This window comes from Primulina huaijiensis, chromosome 8 (genome assembly GCF_012295235.1).
Source record: "Primulina huaijiensis isolate GDHJ02 chromosome 8, ASM1229523v2, whole genome shotgun sequence".
NCBI classification, from domain to species: Eukaryota; Viridiplantae; Streptophyta; class Magnoliopsida; order Lamiales; family Gesneriaceae; genus Primulina; species Primulina huaijiensis.
In genome coordinates, this window is record NC_133313.1 from 19,395,350 (window position 1) to 19,418,161 (window position 22,812).

General features: G+C 32.4%; 2 protein-coding genes across 2 annotated transcripts; one reads left to right on the forward strand and one right to left on the reverse strand.

Annotated features, from left to right (window-relative positions):
• Positions 1–10,360: 10,360 nt before the first annotated feature.
• On the forward strand, positions 10,361–13,371 carry LOC140982351 (GDSL esterase/lipase At5g33370-like). Its single transcript, XM_073448831.1, has 5 exons — positions 10,361–10,665; positions 10,892–11,022; positions 11,706–11,948; positions 12,537–12,789; positions 12,954–13,371. The coding sequence occupies exons 1-5, from the start codon at positions 10,434–10,436 to the stop codon at positions 13,184–13,186; spliced, it is 1,092 nt and encodes a 363-aa protein (XP_073304932.1). The 5' UTR covers positions 10,361–10,433; the 3' UTR covers positions 13,187–13,371.
• Positions 13,372–15,750: 2,379 nt separating this feature from the next.
• Positions 15,751–21,834, reverse strand: LOC140983485 (protein PELOTA 1-like). Its single transcript, XM_073450559.1, has 16 exons — positions 21,592–21,834; positions 21,326–21,408; positions 20,543–20,618; positions 20,279–20,353; positions 20,146–20,202; positions 19,291–19,336; positions 18,706–18,781; positions 18,336–18,411; positions 18,196–18,228; positions 18,030–18,098; positions 17,775–17,881; positions 17,128–17,200; positions 16,966–17,004; positions 16,677–16,771; positions 16,096–16,202; positions 15,751–15,961 (listed from the first exon to the last, which is right to left on the reverse strand). Exons 1-16 carry the CDS (start codon positions 21,640–21,642, stop codon positions 15,888–15,890), a joined length of 1,137 nt encoding a protein of 378 aa, XP_073306660.1. The 5' UTR covers positions 21,643–21,834; the 3' UTR covers positions 15,751–15,887.
• Between the last annotated feature and the right edge of the window lie 978 nt (positions 21,835–22,812).

A 22,812-nucleotide genomic window follows, 5' to 3' on the forward strand; every position in this document is an offset into this window, starting at 1 on the left:
GCTCTTGAGCCGCCATCGCCGTCGTCGCAGCCCCCACTCTTCCATCTTTTTCTCCCCCTTTCTTCCAACATCCCTATGGCTGCCTCCCCTAGTGCTACTGCACCTGTTACTCCGATTTTCTTTAATGTTGCTGCTCATGCGCCCTTGAAGCTAACCTCCAACAATTATCTCCCATGGCGTCTGCATTTCATGACCCTCGTTATTGGTCCTGATATGTTTGGTTTTGTTGATGGTTCTCATCTATGTCCGGAAAAATTCAACACTCTACTTTGAGGTCACGATTTTTGAGCATGTAACTATTTATTTAATTATAGATATATATAAGATTGTATTTTCAAAATTTCGGTATTATTGTAAATAATAATAAATTCGAAAATATAACATGGTATTTGAAATTCTCAAGCCAATAAATGCATTAAATTCGAAAATGCAGTACACAATAATCAATGATTTCGAAATTTAAGCTAAGATGTCAATCAAATTCGGAAGAAAATATTACACGCAAGATAACTTTTTCCCAACAAGAAAGCTAATAAATTCAATAGAGTCTATGCGTCATTAATATGCAAAAGAAAGCATTCCACGTTTGAAAGCTTTTTCGGTTCTTTTCCAAATCATTCCAATCTTCGAATATTTGTTGTCTCTGGTATCCCTGACTTTATCCCTACTCTCCACATAAACTTACCCACCTTTCTTCACCATGTGTCTTACTTTGTTGGTGCTGGATCCTCTCCTGGAGTGCTGCCTGGTGTGCCTTTGGAACATTCCTTGCCTAGAGATTCTTCACCACTTTGTTCCCCCAACCCGAGTCCTGTAACACTAGAAACCCAACATGTACATCTCCGCAACCTTAGTCTATATATCTCCCGCGACCAGCCTTGCCCCTGCCATCATATCTCACATGCCTAACCCTCCCAACTCCTGGTCTTCCCTACACCAACACTTTCAGTCATGTGGAAAAACCCACTATTATATTGTTTGTGTTATTATGTCGCTTGCGATTTCAAAGCGAATAATGTGTTTCTTCAGGGTCATTTGGATGACTGTGTTTATATGGCTCAATGGCCCGAGTTTGTTGAATCTAATTTTCCTTCCTATGTTTGCAAGTTGAACATTCCCATGCATGTGAATAATGTGTTTCTTCAAGGTCATTACTAGTTTGGTTCTTCATTTTTTTTTCCTATTTTCGAAATCGATATTGTCAAATTTTAGTTTTAACATATTATTTTTATTTATGTAATTTTAGTCTTTTTGACAATTTTCATCATCGATATAGTAATATATCAGTACTCTTGATAGAAAAAGATTAAAATTTTCAAAAAAAAAAAAGATAATAATTAAAAATAGATAACCGAAATTTAACAACATAAACAACCAAAATCTTAAAAAAAATAAATACTTAAAACCAAAAAAAATCCAATTTTTCTATAATAAGATGCAAAAAGAGTGATTCATGGTCGATAATTGATATTCGAATCATGTCATGGAAAAGGTTGGTGGTGCTCCCGTCTATCCTAACATGAAGGGTTTTTAGGGTGCCTCGATCTCTTACATTTTTCATTTTGTTTCTTTGTGTTCAGCTTGTCCTTTCTTCAATCTTTTCAACTTATTTGTTGTATATATCAGAAACAATATTATTTCACAACAATCTAATCAACCAACTTTAATTTGTAATTCATATATGTCCAGGAAAAAAAAAAAGAATTTTATTAAAAAATTCAAAAAAAACTCAAAAAAAAGGGAAACATATTAATTTGTGGCATCTTGTAATTAATTTAGATTTATATGTGTTAAATTAAAGGATTTAGATCCTCTAGTGTGTTGAAAACACAGCACTACGTGTTGTGCACTTTTTACACGAGATGATCACATGATCATCTCGTTTAATCAGACAACTTTTTAAATTTATCTCATATGGTGTGATGTCCACAAGATGATCATGTAATCATCTCGTGTAAAAAATACACAGCATCTGGTGCTCTGTTTTCAACACAGTAGATGATCCAAATCTTAAATTAAACATGCAAAAGATGCAGGTAAATATCAAGACAATATCAATTTACATCATTTAGAACAAAAAGACAATATGGAATTTTAACAAGAATATTGTAAGTCTTCTCTTTCATTTATAACTTCATATTATTAATCGATTGGAGCAAACTTTGGTCTCATTCCAAGAATATTAATAAATGTTCTTTCAATATTATTATTTTTTATTTCCGACAAGTGGGAAATTACATAATACATTTAAAATATAAAAAATATTTTATTAAATAATTTGAATTNATATATGGGAATGGGAATACATTACATATCCAAAATGACAGCTCGTTACTATGTGACAATTAAAGTTCACATGTCCGAAATTATTATTTCAAAAAATATATATCAAAAGCTACTTTCTATTCTCGTGCATGATAGGGATGTGACCTTCATTTTCATTTAATTTTCTCGAAACAAAAAATTATATAATTTCAATATATTCCAAGTACTAATTTTGCAGCTTTATATTTTGTCAAAGCACAACTGTATTTTACATGTGACTCCATCCATCAAAGGGACAATATATATATAGTACCGTATTCTTGACACAAATATGATTTTAAGTTCGTTTTAAGGATTTTAAGTGGAACACGAAATTATATAATATTGTCCTTGTTTTTTTTTTACAGAAATAAATTAATTTATATTATGATTTTTTACGATGTATGAATATCTATTCCAACATACCATTAATTTGATTAATTTTTTTGGCAATATTTTCATATAATTTTTATTCAATATATAATTATTAACATAAATGTTACCATTTTAATAACTTAATATGTTATAGACCAATTAAGTTTTTAATTTTTACAGACAGTATATTTGATCCATGCATGAATTTCCTCTTCTTATTGTTTCAGATATAAAAATTGTTCTTCAAAAAAAATATCAAAACTAGCTAGCAAGACAGACCAGCCTATCTTTTTTATGGTTTGAAAAATTACCAACCCAATTCGTTTTTTAGGTGACGGACCTGGCCGACAAGAAGCCTAGTTAATTATATGTATAATTTGGCATGTTGGAACGGACTGATAAACCATTTTACGAGTTGAAAAATTGTAAATCCAACTCACCTATTTTATATCTTGGGATGAGCTGATCCGACGAGTCTAGTTCATTTTGACATATCTTTTAATCGATTTCTATAAATAAATAAAAATCATTTTGATTTCTTAAATATTTTCTCGTACCTCCTTCCCGAAAACACCAGTCGAAATTGTAAATCCAACTCACCTATTTTATATCTTGAGATGAGCTGATCCGACGAGTCTAGTCCATTTTGACATATCTTTTAATCGATTTCTATATAAAAAAAATCATTTTGTTCTCTTAAATATTTTCTCGTACCTCCTTCCCGAAAACGCCGGTCGAACAAAATAATATCAGGGAAACCTAATTTTAATTTCATGAAGTCGAATGAAGCGAGGGTTATAATTTCGGGACAAAGTCAAGGACCACGCTTCTCGTGTTTCCATCGACCAAGTTGCTCTCATACAAACACGACGACTAATTAGATTTTATATTTTCCGCTCTCAGATAAAAATCCATTGTTATCGAGCTTATGCATACATTTTTTCACTATTTAATTATTCTTTTAATAATTTAATTTTTGGTCAAATATTAGCTCCAATTAATTCAATGGAGAGCAGCAACTTTTGAATGGAGGATATGATTACGTTCTGATTGAACTACATAATTCATTCAACATGCATGTAAGTTGAAATTACACGTAAATATTCGACTATGGAGCTCCGAAGTCTATGAATTTATCATTTAGTAAACAAATTCGATGCTTAATTTGTTATTATCAGTAAGTGGGAAAATATAGATTTAAAAAAAACAAATTTATAAGATTGATAAATGAAATATTTCAAAATTTCAACTTTTTTGCATGCCCATCGGCCATCATGTAATTACAACTCGAAGAATGTTTGATCTCACAAAGAAAATGTAATCAAACTTGTAACACAATATACTTTTAATTCGGTGTCACTGGAAAAACAATTATTTACATCCATTGATCAGCTAAATAAAAGAATAAATTTCTTGAATCCCACAACCTCAAAATCATGAGAATCAAAGAGGATCTCAATCCCGGGATTCGTCGATATTTTTTCCTCCGGTTATTAAACGAGGTGCCGTGGTTCCGGCACGGCTGGAAAAACTGCCTCCATTTTCAGCTAACGTACACCGGCCACGCCTCTTTCCGCCGGGAATATAAGTGCATGGACTGCTGCCGGAAGCCGGGACAGGACCCCTGGGAAGCGATTGAATCACGAGCCTTTTCTGACTTAGCCATTGCTCGCCTTCCATTGGCCTCGTAGCCAAAATTTCTTGACAAAATAGTGTTAAGAAAACCAATACTATCCCAAATTTGTTGCTAAACTTGAAGCTATGGCTATCATTAGCCATTATCACTATTTTTTTTAAAAAAAAAGATGTAAATTTTTTGTGATAAAATATGAAAATTTGAATGTTTTCACGTCACAAACAATTTGATTTGAATCGAGTTAAAATTTTATGTGAAGAACACGTATTTATATAGTGTTTGTATTAAGGTAGACATGTACAATGTTTGACTATGTAATTAGAATGAAAAGTTGAATGTTGGAAACACAGCGGAGCGCTTTAAATTAAGTTTGACGAGTAGCGTTGAATATTGGAATATTGCCAAACATTTCAATTAATAAATAATATAAGGGGTTGAAAGAGTCGAGTTTGCCGTGGGATTGTGTACGTGTTTGACTATATCTAACTAATTATATATACATATACAATATTTGAAATTAATATTTTAATTATTATTATATTATAGTTAATATAAAAAATATATATTTCTATGGAAAGAAATTTCAAGCTTAATTTAATACATATTTCTGATTTTAAAAATGCTAAAAAAATGGGTTTGATATTATGAGTGATTTAAATATCAGGCCTAAAAAATGGCAGTCGGACGGTCACCGTCTACCGCCTAGACGCTTAGGTAGCCATTCAGGCGGTGCCCAAAACAGTTTTTATTTTTCTGGCTAAATATCTTATTTTTCTTGTTCATCTCCATATTTCTCTATTAATAATTTTTTATATCGGGTTCAAACTCAAGATCGATAACATATTAATCATCTTTATCTGATACAAATTAATTGAAAAATGTCGAACAATCTTTTTAAAAAACTTTAAAATTATAAAATAAAAAAGTTCTATATATTAAATTAGGTGGCTAGCTTGACGGATTTTGAGTCACCTAAGCGATAGTTGTTTTATTTTAACAACGTCCATAGACATCGTTTTTTCTAAAAATCACGTTCAACGGATAGGCGCCATCATCATACTTACAAATGCGAGGAAAACGAGACCAAACATTTCAAATATCAGGCTATCCCGTTTCATATTAAGTGATGCAGCTTAAGTGCAATGTTGCGGTACTGAGAAAATGTTCATAATTTTTATATTTAATTCTTTGTGTGAATTTTTATCCCTTTTTTTAATTGTTTTTGCACACTAAAAAATTGGAATATTTTAGGGAAAAAAATGGTATCCCCTGGAAAATTTGGGTGTTTTATTTTAGGGATATTATTTTATTTATGATAATAGAAGTATTTTGCATAATTCCAAACACAGGCCAGGGGATTTGAAGTTGGAACCGACCTTCCTAGGATGCATATTCTTTGGGCTGCATGCCCATTGTCGGTAATTAGGGTTTACACAAGAAATGGATTCTAAATTATTACAGTGTCGATGACTTGTAGTTCTTCTTACGTTCGAGATTCAAGTAATTTGAATTTAAATGCCATAATTTTTTTTATATGAATCTATTTATATTTTAGTATACCAATTGATTTATTTAAATTCGTTCTTTTTTTTATATAATTCGATTCGATTATATATATGAATTTTACACATTGGCGGCAGCTGTTGAATTTTATAGTTTTGACATTGTGCCAAAAAATGTCAACGAAAATCTTATAAAATATGAGTGATATTTGAATTGTGTGCATTGTGTACACTGGAATGACGAGGGGAGTGTTGAATTTAATATTTTTCCTATTGGACCTCTTTTCCTATCCTCTTCCCCGGTTTATTACGGTTCAGAAGCCCATGAATTTTTCAAAGTTCTGGGCCTGTAGTCTCATCCTTCTTCTAAATATCGAATGATATCAGCTCGTTATAAAATATATTATAGGTTGTATTTGAACGAATGAATTTCAAATTTATAATAACAAATTCATTGATTTGTTTGAGGTAATTCACTTGACAATGAATTTCAAATTCTAAATAGTTATTTTTTAAGTCATTGTAATGAATTTCAAATTCATATCGACGTGAAATTATTTCAAATTCTCTTCTCAAATATCTTCTCAAATCCAAATCCGTCAATCAAAACGCAACCTTATAGTTTTTTACACATCTAAAATAAGAATTACCAAAACATAGTTGGCTATGCATGTATATGTTTAGTTCTATAAATATAATTCAAAACACAAAAACTTTAATTTTATTGAGATGTAATTTCGTTTACCTACAAATTTATTTAGTGCATATTAACGTTTCTTTGATTTTTCGGATTATTAAATTGGGGTTTTGTTTGGATTGATGGATTTGATTTGAGGATATATTTGATGAATGTATTTTAAATAAAACCAATCTCGGGTAAATTTGAAATTAACTACAAGTATTATTGAAATGAGCTTTATTTGAAATGAGCTTTATATTTTTTTTCAACAAAGAAAATCAAGAAATTTGAATCAAATCCCAAAGTCATCAATTTATGCACAACAAGAAATCAGAAATTCTCATTGAAAATTTTATTTAATATATTCACGTATGATGTAATGTATTGTTTGTAGTTATCATGGATCACTAGACATTTCATTCATGCTCCGAAATTCCGAATGCCCAAAAAGAGTTTGTAGGCCAAAATAGAAATTGACATTAATTTTTTAGAAATATTACTAAAAAAATTATTACAATTTTAAATTAATCAAAATATTATTGACAAAAACTTGTGTGAGATGGTCTCACGAGTCGTGTTTTGTGAGACAGATCTCTTATTTGAGTCATCCATGAAAAAATATTATTTTTTATACTAAGAGTATTACTTTTTATTGTGAATATCGGTAGAATTGACCCGTCTCACAGAGAAAGATCGTGAGACCATCACACAAGAGACCTATTCAATATTATCAAGCTAGACATCAATCAAGTCTAACTGTCCTAATGATATTTCGGTTGGCCGTTGCAAAATCCGATATTGTTTACCCCACTTTGAGATATGAGCATTTATATTATAATATATATATATATATTTTTTGACGATATATTCTATTATATATTTATATCCGTTATATCATCAATGTTACTTTAACGGTGGGCACAGTCGATAGACAATATATCATTTTCATATGTATTTATATTTCAACAATTGCATTAGTGAGAAGATTTGGATTTTTAATACTTAATAACTCGATTAAGTTATATGTCTTAAAACATCACACTTTAATAATCAAATTAAAACACAAAGGGAATTTTAATTAATTAATTAATCACATTCTTGAATTCTAATTCCTTTTTTTTAATAAAAAAATTAAAGCTTAGCTCCATCAGATAAAGACAAGAAAATTAATTATTAGGCCTTCATTTCATTCCATTTTTACACAAAAATTTTGGTGAGATGATCTCACGAATCAATTTAATGAAACAGATCTTCAATTTGGTTCACCTATGAATAAATATTATTTTTTATGTCAAAAATGTTACTTATTATTGTAAATATGAACATAATTGACTCATATCACATATAAATATATGTGAGATCGTCACACAAAAGATCGACTAAAGTGAATTATTAGTATCAGTACTAGTACTAACTATCACTAATTGGATCGTGGACCACCCCAATCGTTATCATTAAACCCCAAATAAAAATGTCTTTCATATAATGTTCGAGTTATTGTGAGTTGATATCTTGTTGAGCTTCATTTATTTTGCTCACATGCATGTCATTTCTCAATCAGCCCATATGCTACTTAGAGCTGAATCTAACGCTTGTAGTTGGCTTGCTCCCCTGCGCCTTTTCGGGTTCCACTTCTTGTTAAGGATGACAATTTTTCTCATATGCTTGGGAACTTGCGAGAAAAACTCAAAACGAGGACGGAAATTTTCGATTTTTTTGGGTTCAGATTTGGTGATTTTTTAAAATTCCCGAAATAGTTTGGAGCCCATCCTCCTACCCACGCGAAAATAATGATATTATTAGTATTAATAAAATAATATTATAATAAATAATAGATAATAATAAGTTTTGGTTTGGAGAATTCTCGTATTCGTCCTCATCTTGCTTCATTAATATTTTTGAAATGAGGATGAGGGCAGAGATGGGGATTCCTCGAACCTGCAAAAAACGGGGATCATGGCGGATGTGGAGATATGGAAGGAATTCAGGAACGAGAATGAAGATGATCACAAACCCGTCCTCGCCCTACCTCATTATCATCTCTTACTTCTTGTTTGACAATACTCAAATCAATTTGGAATATTTTTAACTGAAATTCCAATGCATGCATGAATTGTATACATTAGTGTCCCAGGTAAGTGTTATGTATTTGTACAATATTTAATTTTTTTTGGAATTTTTTGAAGATTAAATTATAAAAAATGATCTGTACTTCGGCAATTTTTAAAATTGACCATATAAAAAAGGAATAAAGAAAGAAAAATAAATAATACAGGCCATACCATCAGATCGATTTGGTCGGTCTACCTCCCTCCCCTCACACGTTGGTGCTTGTCCAATATTTGATTTTTTTTTAAAAATTTTCTTTGTTGTTTAAATTATAAAAATTTATCTGATATATTTTGACATTTTTTAAATTGACCATAAAAATAAATAAAAAAGAAAAAGAAATGGAAAATGAGAAAAAAAAGGTTATACCATCCGACTACTCTGGTTGGTTTCTACAAAGAGGCGTGGCCACAAAAATGGCAGCCTGGACGTATTAATTAACATACATATAATTTTAAAATATGATTAAAAATATAAAAAATCTAAACGCTGGTGAAGTAATTATGGCACAATGATGAATTGTTGATGATGGAGATGAAGATGTTGAGACAAATATTGAAAATGTAAGAGAACTTCACAAATAAGAATTTGTATGAGACGAATACGAAGAATATATCATGAATTTTGAGTTTGATTCTAATATATAAGAAGAATTGGAGAAATATGGATAAGAACAACAAGAAGAATTGGAGATGTAGGCTAAAAGAAAACTGTCCAGGCATTAGGCGGATATGAGTATATTAGTTGTTGAAACTGAGACTTGGACCTAACTCAATCCCAAAAGCTAGTTCAAGGAAGGAGGATTCTCCAAGTCCATATATGCAATTAACATGTATTTTATCAAACTGATATGAAACAACTNAGACACACACACTTTCTCCATCCCAATTAATTATATATAAACTTCATTTCGGTTGTCCCAAATACATAGTCCAGTTCATAGTTGTAGCATTTTTTTTTACACTATACTCATATCAACTAAGTTTGGAAATCATGTAGTCATTTTTTGAATGAATTAAATAAAAATAAAAAAAAAATACGAATTTTGTTTATAAATTTTTTTTCCAGTAATCTATGATACTCACTGAAAATTTAGGATCCGGTTCCAGCAAGTGACTCTAGTCTAAACGCAAGTTTCGAATTTGTCATGAGCCTGAAATGACGAAGAAGACCGTTAGAAGAGGGCCGAGAGGGTGTCCCGGTGTAGCCCATCCGACGCTCAAATCAAAGACTGAAGATATAAGGGGAGCAGCTAAGGGTGCTTTTGAAAAATAATATAATGAATATATGAATCGTACGCTCTAACTTGATATTTATAGGAGAATATTTGAGCCTGTCATGGGCCTTCTACCTTGACTAAAGATGGGTCGAAGCTCATGATCTGATGTGAGCTCGATTTCGATGGGCTCATCTATTAAGTATCAATCTAAGTTTCTTCTCTTCCGAATTTCACTAACATTTACGACTATATATGCCATTGCCAAGTGCTATCCTAGCTAATTTCGTACAATCCCAATCAATGAACAATAACTATTTAATGCCAAGTGCATTTAGTAACTTTGATTACATCACACTTTTAATGAATTCGTTGTGTTTCCTTATTTTTACCATCATTAAACATTCTTACCTGCTCGTCAACTGTGCTATTAAATACAAACATAGCTTCCCGCATTGTATTTTTTTCCCTAGTGGTCCTTATTTAATTTCCCCGCTTTACATCTANATACACACACACTCGATCGTGTTTGTGTCAAAGTGTGCATTCAAACTGTTAAAAACTAACACTCCTCACTCTTTATTAGCATTTGCTTGCAAAATTTATACCAATATGTCTCCACATTATAGGATTCTTTTGGCCTTATTTTTAGCTACATTGCTTGGGGTCAAACGAGTCGAGGCTCGAGCTTTTTTCGTGTTTGGGGATTCGCTTGTGGACAGTGGGAACAATAACTACTTAGCTACTACCGCTCGCGCGGATGCACCTCCATACGGCCTCGATTACCCGACGCATCGGCCGAGCGGGCGTTTCTCCAATGGTTTTATTATCCCGGATCTTATCAGTGAGTATCCACATTAATTATGTCCTTAAACTCTGATGAATTTTTGACATTACCACATGTTATAAGTTGTCTTAATCTTCTAATATTGAAGGATTATTGTTAATTAATTAGTAAGAACTTGAAGGTTTCCGAATTATTGAATTATGACCCGATAAGTTTTTTTTAAAAAAAAAAAGAAAGAAAAAGATTTCGGTTATTTAATTTTATGATTGGTTCGTTGTTTTAGGTCAGAAAATTGGTGGTAGAGAATCACCGTTGCCATACCTGAGTCCGGAGCTGAACGGAGAAAGGCTATTGGTGGGAGCCAACTTTGCCTCGGCTGGGGTTGGAATTCTTAATGACACTGGCGTACAATTTGTGAGTTTACTATTAAATACTCAAAATAGTTTTTTTTTTGCTCACAAAATTTGTTATTTCAACCCAACAAGTATTGAATCAACTAGATTTTTGCGTGCAATCAACTTGTTAAAATAAAAAATTACAATTTCGATCATATATGTTTATTATTTACGATTTTAATCTCATATATTGTTCAATTAATTTCAGCATGAGTCATGTATCTTTCAATTTTCGAAGATTTTAGTCATTTTTATCGGAAGATGTACTTATCAACGTCATGTCGAAGCCACGTGTCACGTCGAAAAAAATATAAATTGAAAAAAATAGAATATAGCGGACCAAAATTAAATTTAATAAAATAGAAAACCAAATCATAAGGAGACATGTACTTTCCTAATTCAAAATATAGCTAGTCAAGAATTTCATGGGATGTTTATATTATGGATGAATAACTAACATAAATTTATGTGAGACGGTCTCAAATGTCAATTTTGTTAGACATATATTTTATTTGGATCACCCATGAAAAAGTATTATTTTTTATGTTAAAAATATTATTTTTGATTGTAAAAATAAGCACGATTGATCCGTCAAACGAATAAAGATTTTAGAATATCGGTTAACAATAAACATACTATTATACTAATAGCAACATTGTAGTTGTCAAAATATAAATGACATAAAATTAATGACTTATGCAGGTGAACATAATAAGGATTGGCCAACAATTGGCTTATTTCCAGCAATATCAAGAAAGGGTGGCTAGATTCATCGGAGCATTCGAGACGAAAAGACTCGTGAATCAAGCATTGATTCTCATCACACTAGGAGGCAACGATTTTGTCAATAACTATTATTTAGTCCCTGTCTCAGCAAGATCTCGACAATTTGCTATTCAAGATTATGTGCCCTTTATCATCTCCGAATACAAAAAGATTTTGCTGGTAATTATATCCTTTAATCCATTATATATATTAACTAACATCCCCATCAGTGATGTCTTATCGTTCATCAGGTATCAATGTCCCAAATTTAAAATCCCTTACCTAATCGTACAAATCGATTATAATATGGTATGTTTTCATATCATATTTTTTAAGTACATTAAAATATCGTACAAACACTCAACGATTATGCATACTAATAAATAATACATCATAGGAGGAATGGTGCTAGGTGGATGCAATTACTAGCATTTAATTTTAATTTAATAAAATAGTACACACCAGCATGTGACCGTCGTGGGACATCCTGTCTGTGGGCGTACGTTGTAATAATTAATTTTCTACCTGGTTTTAACGTATTTATCCCAACTTCAATCAAATAAAAGCGTTAACTTCAATTATTTTAAATATTCATGTTTTAAAAAGCTAATATGAATGTAGATTGGCACAAGAAGACTTGGAGAAATAATTAGTACATATTTCATTGTTTTTGTAATATGTTTTTACCTTGTGGGAATTTGAATCAATCCTTTTTGGGTGTTCGAATTGATGAATATCATGAAATGACCTTTGGTTTTGTGATTGCAGAGACTTTATGAACTAGGAGCTCGACGAGTCTTGGTGACGGGGACAGGGCCGCTAGGCTGCGTTCCTGCGGAACTAGCGATGCGAGGTAGAAACGGTGAATGCTCAGTTGAACTCCAACGAGCAGCATCGCTGTTTAATCCACAGCTCAACCAAATGATATTAAGGTTGAATAGTGAAATAGGTGCAACCGTCTTCATTGCTTCCAATACACAAGTGACCCACTATGATTTCTTCAGCAATCCTGAAGCATTTGGTTTGTTCTTTTCTTTTCTTTTCTTTTCTACGTTTTATTCTCTCATATATATATTCCATTCAAAATATGAAATGAAAAAAATAAACTTAATTTTGAAAAAAGGGTTCTCTAAAAAAAAAAACTTAAAATTAACTTCAAATATTTTATTTGTTGTACGTATGTAGGATTTATTACCTCTAAGGTGGCATGTTGTGGACAAGGGCCATTCAATGGATTAGGACTATGCACACCAGTATCTAACTTGTGCCCCAACAGAGACATTTTTTTATTCTGGGATGCATTCCATCCATCCGAAAGGGCTAACCGATTGATCGTCAATCAGATGTTCTCGGGCACGGTCGAATACATGAACCCTATGAACCTCAGCACCATTATGGCTTTAGATGCTCAGACATAATGCAGTATCGTCGTCAAGGTCACACATATTTGTTCAATTTACATAATTTTTTAGATTGATTTTCAGGCATTAACAAGCCCGTTGATTGTGCGTACGAACGTCAGCTCTATTTAAATTTTTATAAGTTTATGTTAAGATTAAGACTTACGTATCTAAATCTCAAAAGCTATATAAAGGGGAGGATTGTCTAAGTTCATATATGTAATTCTCAAGGATTTTATCCAATCGATGTGGGACAATTAACAAACTTCCATCATGCTCAGGAATGAACATCTGGAGCGTGAAATTTTACAACGGAGGAGGATTGTACAAGTCCATATATGCAACTGACAATTAACACACTTTATCACGCTCTAGACATGAATGAATATTTGAAGTGTGACGTTTACAAGTGACTCGAATATGGGTAGAACAAATCCAACACATAACGTACGGTGAAATCTGAGCTCTGATATTATGTTAAGATTATGACTTGTATCTAACTCAACCCTAAAAACTAGTTCAAATTGGAGGATTATATAAGTCCATATATACAATTCTCAATAATTTAATCTTAACCGATATGTGATATAACCGTTTCTTAGATTTGTTCTTAGAAAAAAAATATTGATTTGGTGTAGAAGTCCAATCCATATATAAAAAAAAAATCAAGTATTTTTCTATATTTACATTATTATTCGGAATTTCCTTAATATGCATTGAGCACATCAATTACACTATTTCGACCATTGCTTGAAATATAAGTAATATTAAAGATTATTATATCAATAGTCTAAAAAACATATGGAATCAAAGCCTTGATATTCTTCGGGAAAACTCTCAAGAAAACCAATTATTTCAAAAAGATAATGGGGACATTCAACCTTGTTGGAATGCCACCTTTGGGAATTTTGTGGCCTTTATCACTACTTTCTGATCTTATCTTGGAAAGTATGTAATGGTGATAAAAATTGCCACTGATTCCCAACCAAAAACGCCACGAGACCGACGTACTTTAGGTCTGTCGATGGCTCGGGGAAGCCTTGAGTTTCGTGTTGGAAATAAAGCATAGCAGCAGACGAGGTGAGGTAGATGAGTGAAATGATAATCGTGGTATCTAGGGTGATAAATCCGTGAAGAAATAACACCTGAAAAATAACACACAATGAAATTTGGATGATTTGAAGTCAAATTCTATATAGAAATTAGATCGGGCCGAAGAACCGGTGGACCAACTAGCTTAAACCCAGAACTTGTCCAGCCAAGTTTCATTGGGCCAACCCCGCACACCAGTATTTGCACTGTGATTTGGGCCCTGGTTCTGAACCCAAGCCCGGAAAGTCCATAAATTATTGAAACATGTAACAGTAAATAATAAATTAACGGTGTCCTGGAAAAAGATGGAGGAAGAAATTTTTAAAAAAATAAAAAATAAATAAAGTTATTAATTTTTAAAATAAAAATGATAAGAGAGAAGATAATATGAAAATAAAAAAAAAGTGGAATATGAGAATTAGTGGTTAAAAGATATTTTTTGAATTATAAAAAAACTTCACTAAAAAGTTAGTTATTTTTTAGGGTTAAATTTAAGGCAAAAACTTGTGTGAGACGGTCTCACGTGTCGTATTTTGTGAGACTGATCTCTTATTTGGGTCATCCATGAAAAAATATTACTTTTTATGCTAAGAGTATTACTTTTTATTGTGAATATCGCGATAGGGTTGACTCGTCTCACAGATAAAGATCCGTGAGACCGTCTCACAAGATACCTACTCTAACTTATTATGGTTATATATGTGTGTGTGTGTTTTGTGTGTTTAAAATTGATTAATAACAAGAAACCAAAACTTGTGAAAAAGAGAAATTTTGCTTGGAAAACGAAATCAGTCCGCACGTTTTGATTCGGTTTACGTTGGTAAAAAATATCCGTTTCCATTTTTTCATGAATCATAGTTATATTTGAAATCCTAGATTTTAGTCAGATTATAGATACAATATTACAAATGTACGCCTGAAGAACCATTTCCAGTCCTAATTCTTTATATTTTTCCTGTCTCAAAATATGTACATGCAAAAATATATTACTATAAATAAAAAATATTTAATTTTGCTTTTCAACTATATTTAACTATACATATCTTTCAATTAAAATAACGAAATGTATATTATTAAACAATCTCACTTATCTATATTTCTGAAAAGGATTAATCTGATCATACTTACAATGAAAAATAATATTTTTCATGAATTGAATTGAGCAAGAGATCCGTCTCACAAAAATTTTTGTCTGAATGCGGAGAAAAATTCCATCCACAATTACAATTTGAAACCAAATGCAGCCAGGATCAAACCAAACTTCATTGAAATTGGATCAATTCTCCCAAATTTTCAACTCCACCAGGTCTCGAGTTGGCTTCCTAGGATTCTAATGGTTGCGGCCAACTACCAGTCCAGCAAAATAGCTAATTCTTCAGCAAATTTGAAAAAAATTAAACTCAAATATAAATTGTGTACATTCAACCCACAGCTTAAAGCTAAAAACAGTGGGGGGTGAATATGTGCCTCAATTCTACTCCAAACCATAGTACATATAAAATGTTTTATTGCAACCTTTTGCACACATTATGAGTAAATATTTAAATGAAAAATAATAATGATAATACTATGAACTATGATACAGATGCAGCACAAAAATATTCGATCAGCTCTCTTCAACTATCATCTACATTTCTATGTCTTCCAAGTCTGGCAAAGGAAAACGAAGTATTGCCGCGATACCAGTAAGTTGTGCCAGTTCTGAACCTCAGGCATGAAAAAGGAAAGTTTGTTAAGATTTGGTCATATATGATAATAAGAATAAATTTTTTAATACAATTACGCGCAAAGGATGTATACAGGGGTTCGACAAAATAAAATAAGGATGTACTTACGCTCTCCTGACACATGCATAGAGGAGAAGATGTGAGTAGTGCCGCCTGAGTTCTTGACGGAATCTACCAAGTTCACATACCTTTGCCTCGTTGGTATATCAGAATTCCTGGGAAAACATCGTTTTTGACTGATAAGAAAGTGATCATATGTGGTTTCAATTTCTTGAGGAAGTGGTAGAATTCACCATCCAATTTGGGGTATGGATTCAAATAGAGGCCAAAACTTAAGCTAATCTCGAATATCTTGATCCACGTTTTACTACTTTCAAATCATACTTCTTTCGCTACACAACTTTTCTTTAAATACAAGCTCGATATAAAGCAGGCTGCCTGGATCGGGTTAATAATTAATGTACACCATGTTTAACAAACATGCTTAAGCACAAGGAGAATGCAAGGGCAGATTAACGGATGATAGAACAATAGGCCGTGACAAGTGGGCATCGGTGAGCGGTTGCCCTTTAGAAATAGGCTTAATCGATGAAGGCAACAATTTCAGTGAATCAGAAACAAAATTCTGATCATTAGTCCGTTCCATCCGATTACTGGGAGGTCTTTGAGAGATAATAAAAATCACTAACCTAAAGAGCTCATCCGTAATGAGAAGCGTCTGGACAGCTAGTCGCTCATGGGCAACTTCAACGTGTTTTGGTCCATAACAAGCTCGAGCAGGATCCTATCCAAAGCCACCACATATTAACTAAAACAAACCAAACTAAACCATGTAGATTATAATTTGATAGATTATAATTTGATTTTTAATAAGCTTAATAGTCATGGAAGCATGCAGACAGATATATTGTGAATTCAGACAAAAAAGAGAGGCAGAAATACTAGCAAATTGTGAACATAGGTAAAGAGAGAACGGACATTTGATAGCATGGCAAAGAAATCCTTGAGTGCCCGGACCTGCATTAAAATGAAATAAATAATAAATCCTACAAGAAAACAATATTAACACACAAAACAGAAACCAACCCGATATTTCGAACGCTAAATGATAGCAACATAGTGAACTAGGCATATTTCTACCTCTTGTGCAGCTTTTGTGTCTTTAATCATATTCATGACATTTGGAGCATCCAAAACCTCCCTCAAACTATGCCTGGGTATAATTTTTAAATATAAGATTATAATGAGTTATGATAAAAAAAACATCACACTGCCAGTTGAATTATCTCAACACAAGTAGATTCAATGAACTCCAAATATCGATTCAATATATTGAAAAGCCAACCTGTAGGATGATTGAATCTTATTTTGAAGAAAAGTTCTTATAATTTATTTTTCATCTCATTTCACATTCACGGCCATATTCCCAAACATCAAATACAGTTTCACAAAATTGATACAATTGGAAGCGTTGGAGTATCCAACAGATTTGTTGATTAATTTGTAGATGCTGTTTCCACACCAAGATTCTACTTTCATACATAAATTAAAAAGGTTCTGCCCCCTATTGCTGTTTTCTAATTATATAATTCCGTCTTTGTTATTTGGGGTGAATAACAGATAAACAAAGAGACATTTAGTAGAATAATTTTCAGTAATGCTACCACACTGATTAATGAGATCCAATGAGCAAAGTCCACATCAGACAAGATCCAAACTTGTTATAAATAAGGCAACAAGACAACAGCAAAACAAGAAAATGGACAGAAAGAGAAAGACAGTCGTACTTGTATCCAGAAGTAGTATGCACAAGAACTATACGTGATTTATTCTCGATGATGGATCTAAGCGACTTCCTCTCCGCCTCCAACATCAAGTGTCGATGAAATTGATCCTGAACATGCATGGAAATGATCCAATGCCATTATTTCGTTATTATTATGAAATAAATAATTTTAGTACGAATCGAGCTAAAAACCAAGAAATTCATAGAGAAAATCGGAATAACTCATTGATATGCTTATCGATAGGAGAATAGCTACCTTGGTAAAACCGGGACTTGCAATCACAGCACAGCGAACAACGTTGAAATCAACATGTTTAAGGAATGACTAAAACAAGTAGAACAAAATAGTTTATCCTATTTAGTAATGTTTCTGAAATAGACACAGAACGAGTACAAAAAAACAGGTAGGCACTGAATTTTACCATTAAAACATTGTCGAAAAACTTGTTCAATGCCTGTCAAAACAAGCATATATCAGTAAGGACTCACGTGCTATAATCACAGGGAAAAAAGCTAGCAGATTTAGTCGAACAATATTTTGGGAAACAACTAACGGTCATACTTTGTCATAACCTGCAACTGCAGGTCCATGCTTGCGTGGTATTGAAGTCTCTACACGAGAACGAGTTGTTGTCACGCTGTTAATATTAATCCATTTAAACATTAGAATGTGGTTAGAAGACAGTAATCTGTAACAAACTCAAAATTTAGTAGTTCTTTCCTAAGAAACCGATTTTAAACAGTTCCATCCAATGAAACTATCTAATAAAGTCCAGATAGAAGATCAAATTAATATGATACACTCATAAACTAATTGGAATAAGATGAAATCACAAAAACAAGTGCCTTAGGGAATCATGAAAATCACAATTAGAAAAAATACAGTCCAGTACAGCATGATCTATCGAAATTTTTAATACTGATATCAGTACCTTTTGCCAACAAGTAAAATATGAGCCAGGCCTTCTTGCATCAGAACAACAGCAAGGTCCGCACTTGCCGTAGGATCTGAAACATTAAAATGTAAGCTTCAAATCAGCATACATACAAATAACCATAATTTCAGGAAAAAAAATGCAAATCCTGCTAGCACTACATATGAAAAGCAAATCAAGGATAAAAGCAGATTCTTGGTACAAACACCATAGGAAGACGCATGTTCACATTTTCCCCAGTAATTTTAAACTTATGGTGCAAGATCAAACTGGTTAATAGTTATCATGGTTTACCATCATACCACACCCAACTATTCTGACATTCTCAGATGGTCATGAGGTAACATAACATGCTGATAAAATCGTCTACTTCTGTATTTCACAGTTTGTTGAGGCGATCACATGTCCATGTATGGAATATAACCATTAATGCGTAAAACTGTAAACAAGGTCAGTAGTCCCAAAAAGATGAGTAATATAGAATTTGATCGTTTTTATTAGTAGCTCGATGAAAATTAAAAGTATGTAGCACAACACGAAAGATAAATAAAGAGGTTGCATGGATCAGTTGAAATTCCATACCAGATGCTTGATGCAGCACATCCAATGTCACCGAGTCCCAGATTTCCTAGCAAACGACATGTAAAGACTTAATTAGTGCAAAATTATTTATGCTGCAATTTTTTGGCATTTATGTTATCGGCGCAGATTCATAGTAGCATAGCAAAAAAAAATTCCATGAATGAAGGATATCAAGAGTATCCTCATTGTACCATTAAGTCTGCATTTTATATAAAAAAAATATAACTGCGTAGTTTCCCTGTGTTTCCTTAACTTTGCGCTAGGTTGTCTTAGTGGAGGGTGCCATTAATAATCCATATTTATCACTTCTTCGTTTGAAATCAAGTCCAATAATCAAAATCCATAAGCTCATCATTGTTCACTATTCACACGTGATATTTCATCCCGTTTCTCTCATGTTATTGTTAATCTCATCAACCCAAAAAATGAAATTGAGAAGAGTAAGATACAATTCTAGTCCTAGTAAACATAATTATTAGAGGCATAATGCTATTTCACCTTCATCCCACACCAAACCCATTATCAGCAGTCTTTTTCTTTTCCGATCATATAATTCAATATTCTTAGTATAATTTATCATTTTGTGACCCTGTCACTTCAACCGGACCCAGCCTAATATTCTGAGGCAAGGCTCTAAATTGGTTAATGAAACAAGTAGTAGGACCAAGACACTAAAGTCAAACTTATGTTAACTGAGGCAGGCACATATACAATTTCATGTTTTTTGTTCAACGCACAATATCAAATTAACATTAAAGTCTTGCTGCGATGAGTATAGATGCAATCAAATTTATGACTGAAAAAACGTAAAGGAGAGTGGCAAAAACTTCAATAAACTAGGAAAAAATGACACACCTTCCTTAACAAAAACGGTCGGTGGAGCTCAACTTCTAGAGTGTGAAATGCCCCAATCTGCAGCATGATAACAATATAGTAGCCCAAATGTTATTTTAAAAAAAAAAGAATATAAGGAGTAATGGCCACAAACCTTGACATGTTCGTTCTCCAAAATATTCTTCCCGCGTATACGTAGGACAGATCCTTCTTTGTCATACTCAATGCCCTAATTTAAATATGCACATATATAATTCATTTCAGTCTAGGATTTGTGGACAAGATTAATGCAACCGCTAAGGCATTTAAGATTCTTATTGTGATCAACTACAATATACGAAAAACCAAATTGGACTGTGTGAAGTTCTTCCAATAAAAATTGGTCATACTTCAAATCTTTTTTGACATACTAATATACCTCGACTTTGATTTCAAGCTTCAGTTTCACTCTTTCTGCATCTCTTCCTCCCGAAGCAGCTTCTCTCAAAACCTTCCTATACACAGACAATAATCATCAAACGTACTCTCATACAACAATCAGATTAAACATTTCAGGGCACTAGTTCAAAATTATTCCATTTCATAACACAAATGACATACAATATGTAAAACCTACATAATCATTGTTAAATAGGCATAAAATTCAACTTTGAGTTTCCAGGATGACAAACACGTAGAAAAAACCATAATAAAAAATAATAGTATTTAGAAATTTTTCTTCTCCTTGCTTTTGCCTTCCCCTAAAATTTTAGGAGCATATTACTTGCTTGAATATGTAATCCTCAATCCGATCTCCCTTAAGTTAACGAATATATATTAGCATCACAAGAAAACTTGTCGTTTACATGGAAAGCCCCTATCTTATTATTTTCTACTACATTATCTATTTTCTTATGAAGTTGCGATCGTGTGACTACACGGATATTCAATCTATCTTTAAAGGACTGAAAACAAGGATGCCAATAAAAAGAGCAATGCCTTGCTCACTGGTATAATAAGCATAAATTTAAATTATAGATAAAAAAAAGCCCAAAAAAATGAGACTGTGTGTGGGAGAAAATATATGATTTAAAGCAACTAACAAAAGCTTGACAGTTGACACATAAATTCAAGTTTTTACACTAAAAAGACTATAAAAACCATATTTAAAAAAAAAACTATAAAAACCGGCTCAACACAACATAAAGAACCCAAAAGTTACCTCACTGTGACAGCCAAGACACTGTCACCCTCAGATATCAAATTGTAAGCAAGCCACAAATCATCCGCCTCTTCAGGAACCATCTGCATCAAAACCCAGAAACCGAAACAAAGAAATTTCAAATTTGAATCCAAATTACTGAAACCCACCTTTGTTTATGCCAAGAAGAGGTCGAACAAGAATAAAAGAAGAACCTTGATAAAAGTTTCAAGGTATCTTGAAATTACTGCTCGAGGAGAAAACAAAAGAAAAAGTGAAGAAACAACCTTAACGCTTCCAGGGCCATCACGTATGAAATCTCTGCGAACGATCTTCATAATAATTTTTCTATGTTGTTTTCTTAGTTTCTCCCCTTCGTTTCTGCTTCAAGACCGATGAGAAAATATTCGTTGGTTCGATTGTGTTGAGAATCTTGAGATTGGACGCAAATTGCAAAAACAGTTGAAGTCCTATGAATTATATTTTTGTTATAAATCATAAAAGATACAGAGAAAGCAGAGAGAATTGAAAAGTGCGATATTTATAAGGGAGACAGTAAGATACAAATATTTACAGATATTTTCATATTTATCTTGATTATAAATATTTTAAATTTAATTAAATAAGATAATTATGTCTATAATAATAATATATTTAATAACTTTTTATTTATAAATATTTATAAAAACTAAAAATAATTTCTTGAAAATTTCTTAAAAATCAAAGTTTATCAGAAGCTTGGTCTAAAATTCCTGAAAAATTAGCCTTTTATGATTATATCGGCAATAATCCGGCAAAAGGAGGGTTATTCAAGGCAGGTTCAATGGATAACGGAGATGGAATAGCGGTTGGATGGTTAGGACTCCCTATCTTTCGAGATAAAGAGGGGCGTGAGCTTTTTGTACGTCGTATGCCTACTTTTTTTGAAACATTTCCAGTCGTTTTGGTAGACGATGATGGAATTGTTAGAGCTGATATTCCTTTTAGAAGGGCAGAATCTAAGTATAGTGTTGAACAAGTAGGTGTAACCATTGAGTTATATGGCGGCGAACTCAATGGAGTCTGTTATAGTGACCCCGTTGCTGTAAAAAAATATGCTAGACGCGCTCAATTGGGTGAAATTTTTGAATTAGATCGTGCAACTTTGAAATCCGATGGTGTTTTTCGTAGCAGTCCAAGGGGGTGGTTTACTTTTGGGCATGCTTCGTTTGCTTTGCTCTTCTTCTTCGGACACATTTGGCATGGTGCTCCATGTTCGAGACAATACCTAATTTAAAGGACTCATTATAAAATTTTCAAATATGATCATAAACAACAGTGAGTATTTAATTTACATAATACGAATTTGAGGACTTTTAGTTAAAGGTGATTACAAATTTGATATAATGCATATTCATTGCACACAGATCGATAAGGTGATATTCTTTAATGTGATTAAACATAAAAATTTGTACATCTAATAAATGAGTGTCATCTCATCAGTGTTCACATAAGTGTGTATCATATTA

Bases quoted from the DNA above. Each gene is read 5' to 3' on its own strand.
- LOC140982351 (XM_073448831.1), top strand. From the start codon at position 10,434: ATGTCTCCACATTATAGGATTCTTTTGGCCTTATTTTTAGCTACATTG. The intron at 11,023-11,705 runs GTGAGTTTACTA...TGACTTATGCAG, and splicing joins ATGACACTGGCGTACAATTT to GTGAACATAATAAGGATTGG. The intron at 12,790-12,953 runs GTTTGTTCTTTT...GTACGTATGTAG, and splicing joins CAGCAATCCTGAAGCATTTG to GATTTATTACCTCTAAGGTG.
- LOC140983485 (XM_073450559.1), bottom strand. From the start codon at position 21,642: ATGAAGATCGTTCGCAGAGATTTCATACGTGATGGCCCTGGAAGCGTT. The intron at 20,203-20,278 runs GTTTGTGGCCAT...ATCATGCTGCAG, and splicing joins TGGAGAACGAACATGTCAAG to ATTGGGGCATTTCACACTCT. The intron at 16,772-16,965 runs GTCCGTTCTCTC...GGCTTTGGATAG, and splicing joins TCTTTGCCATGCTATCAAAT to GATCCTGCTCGAGCTTGTTA.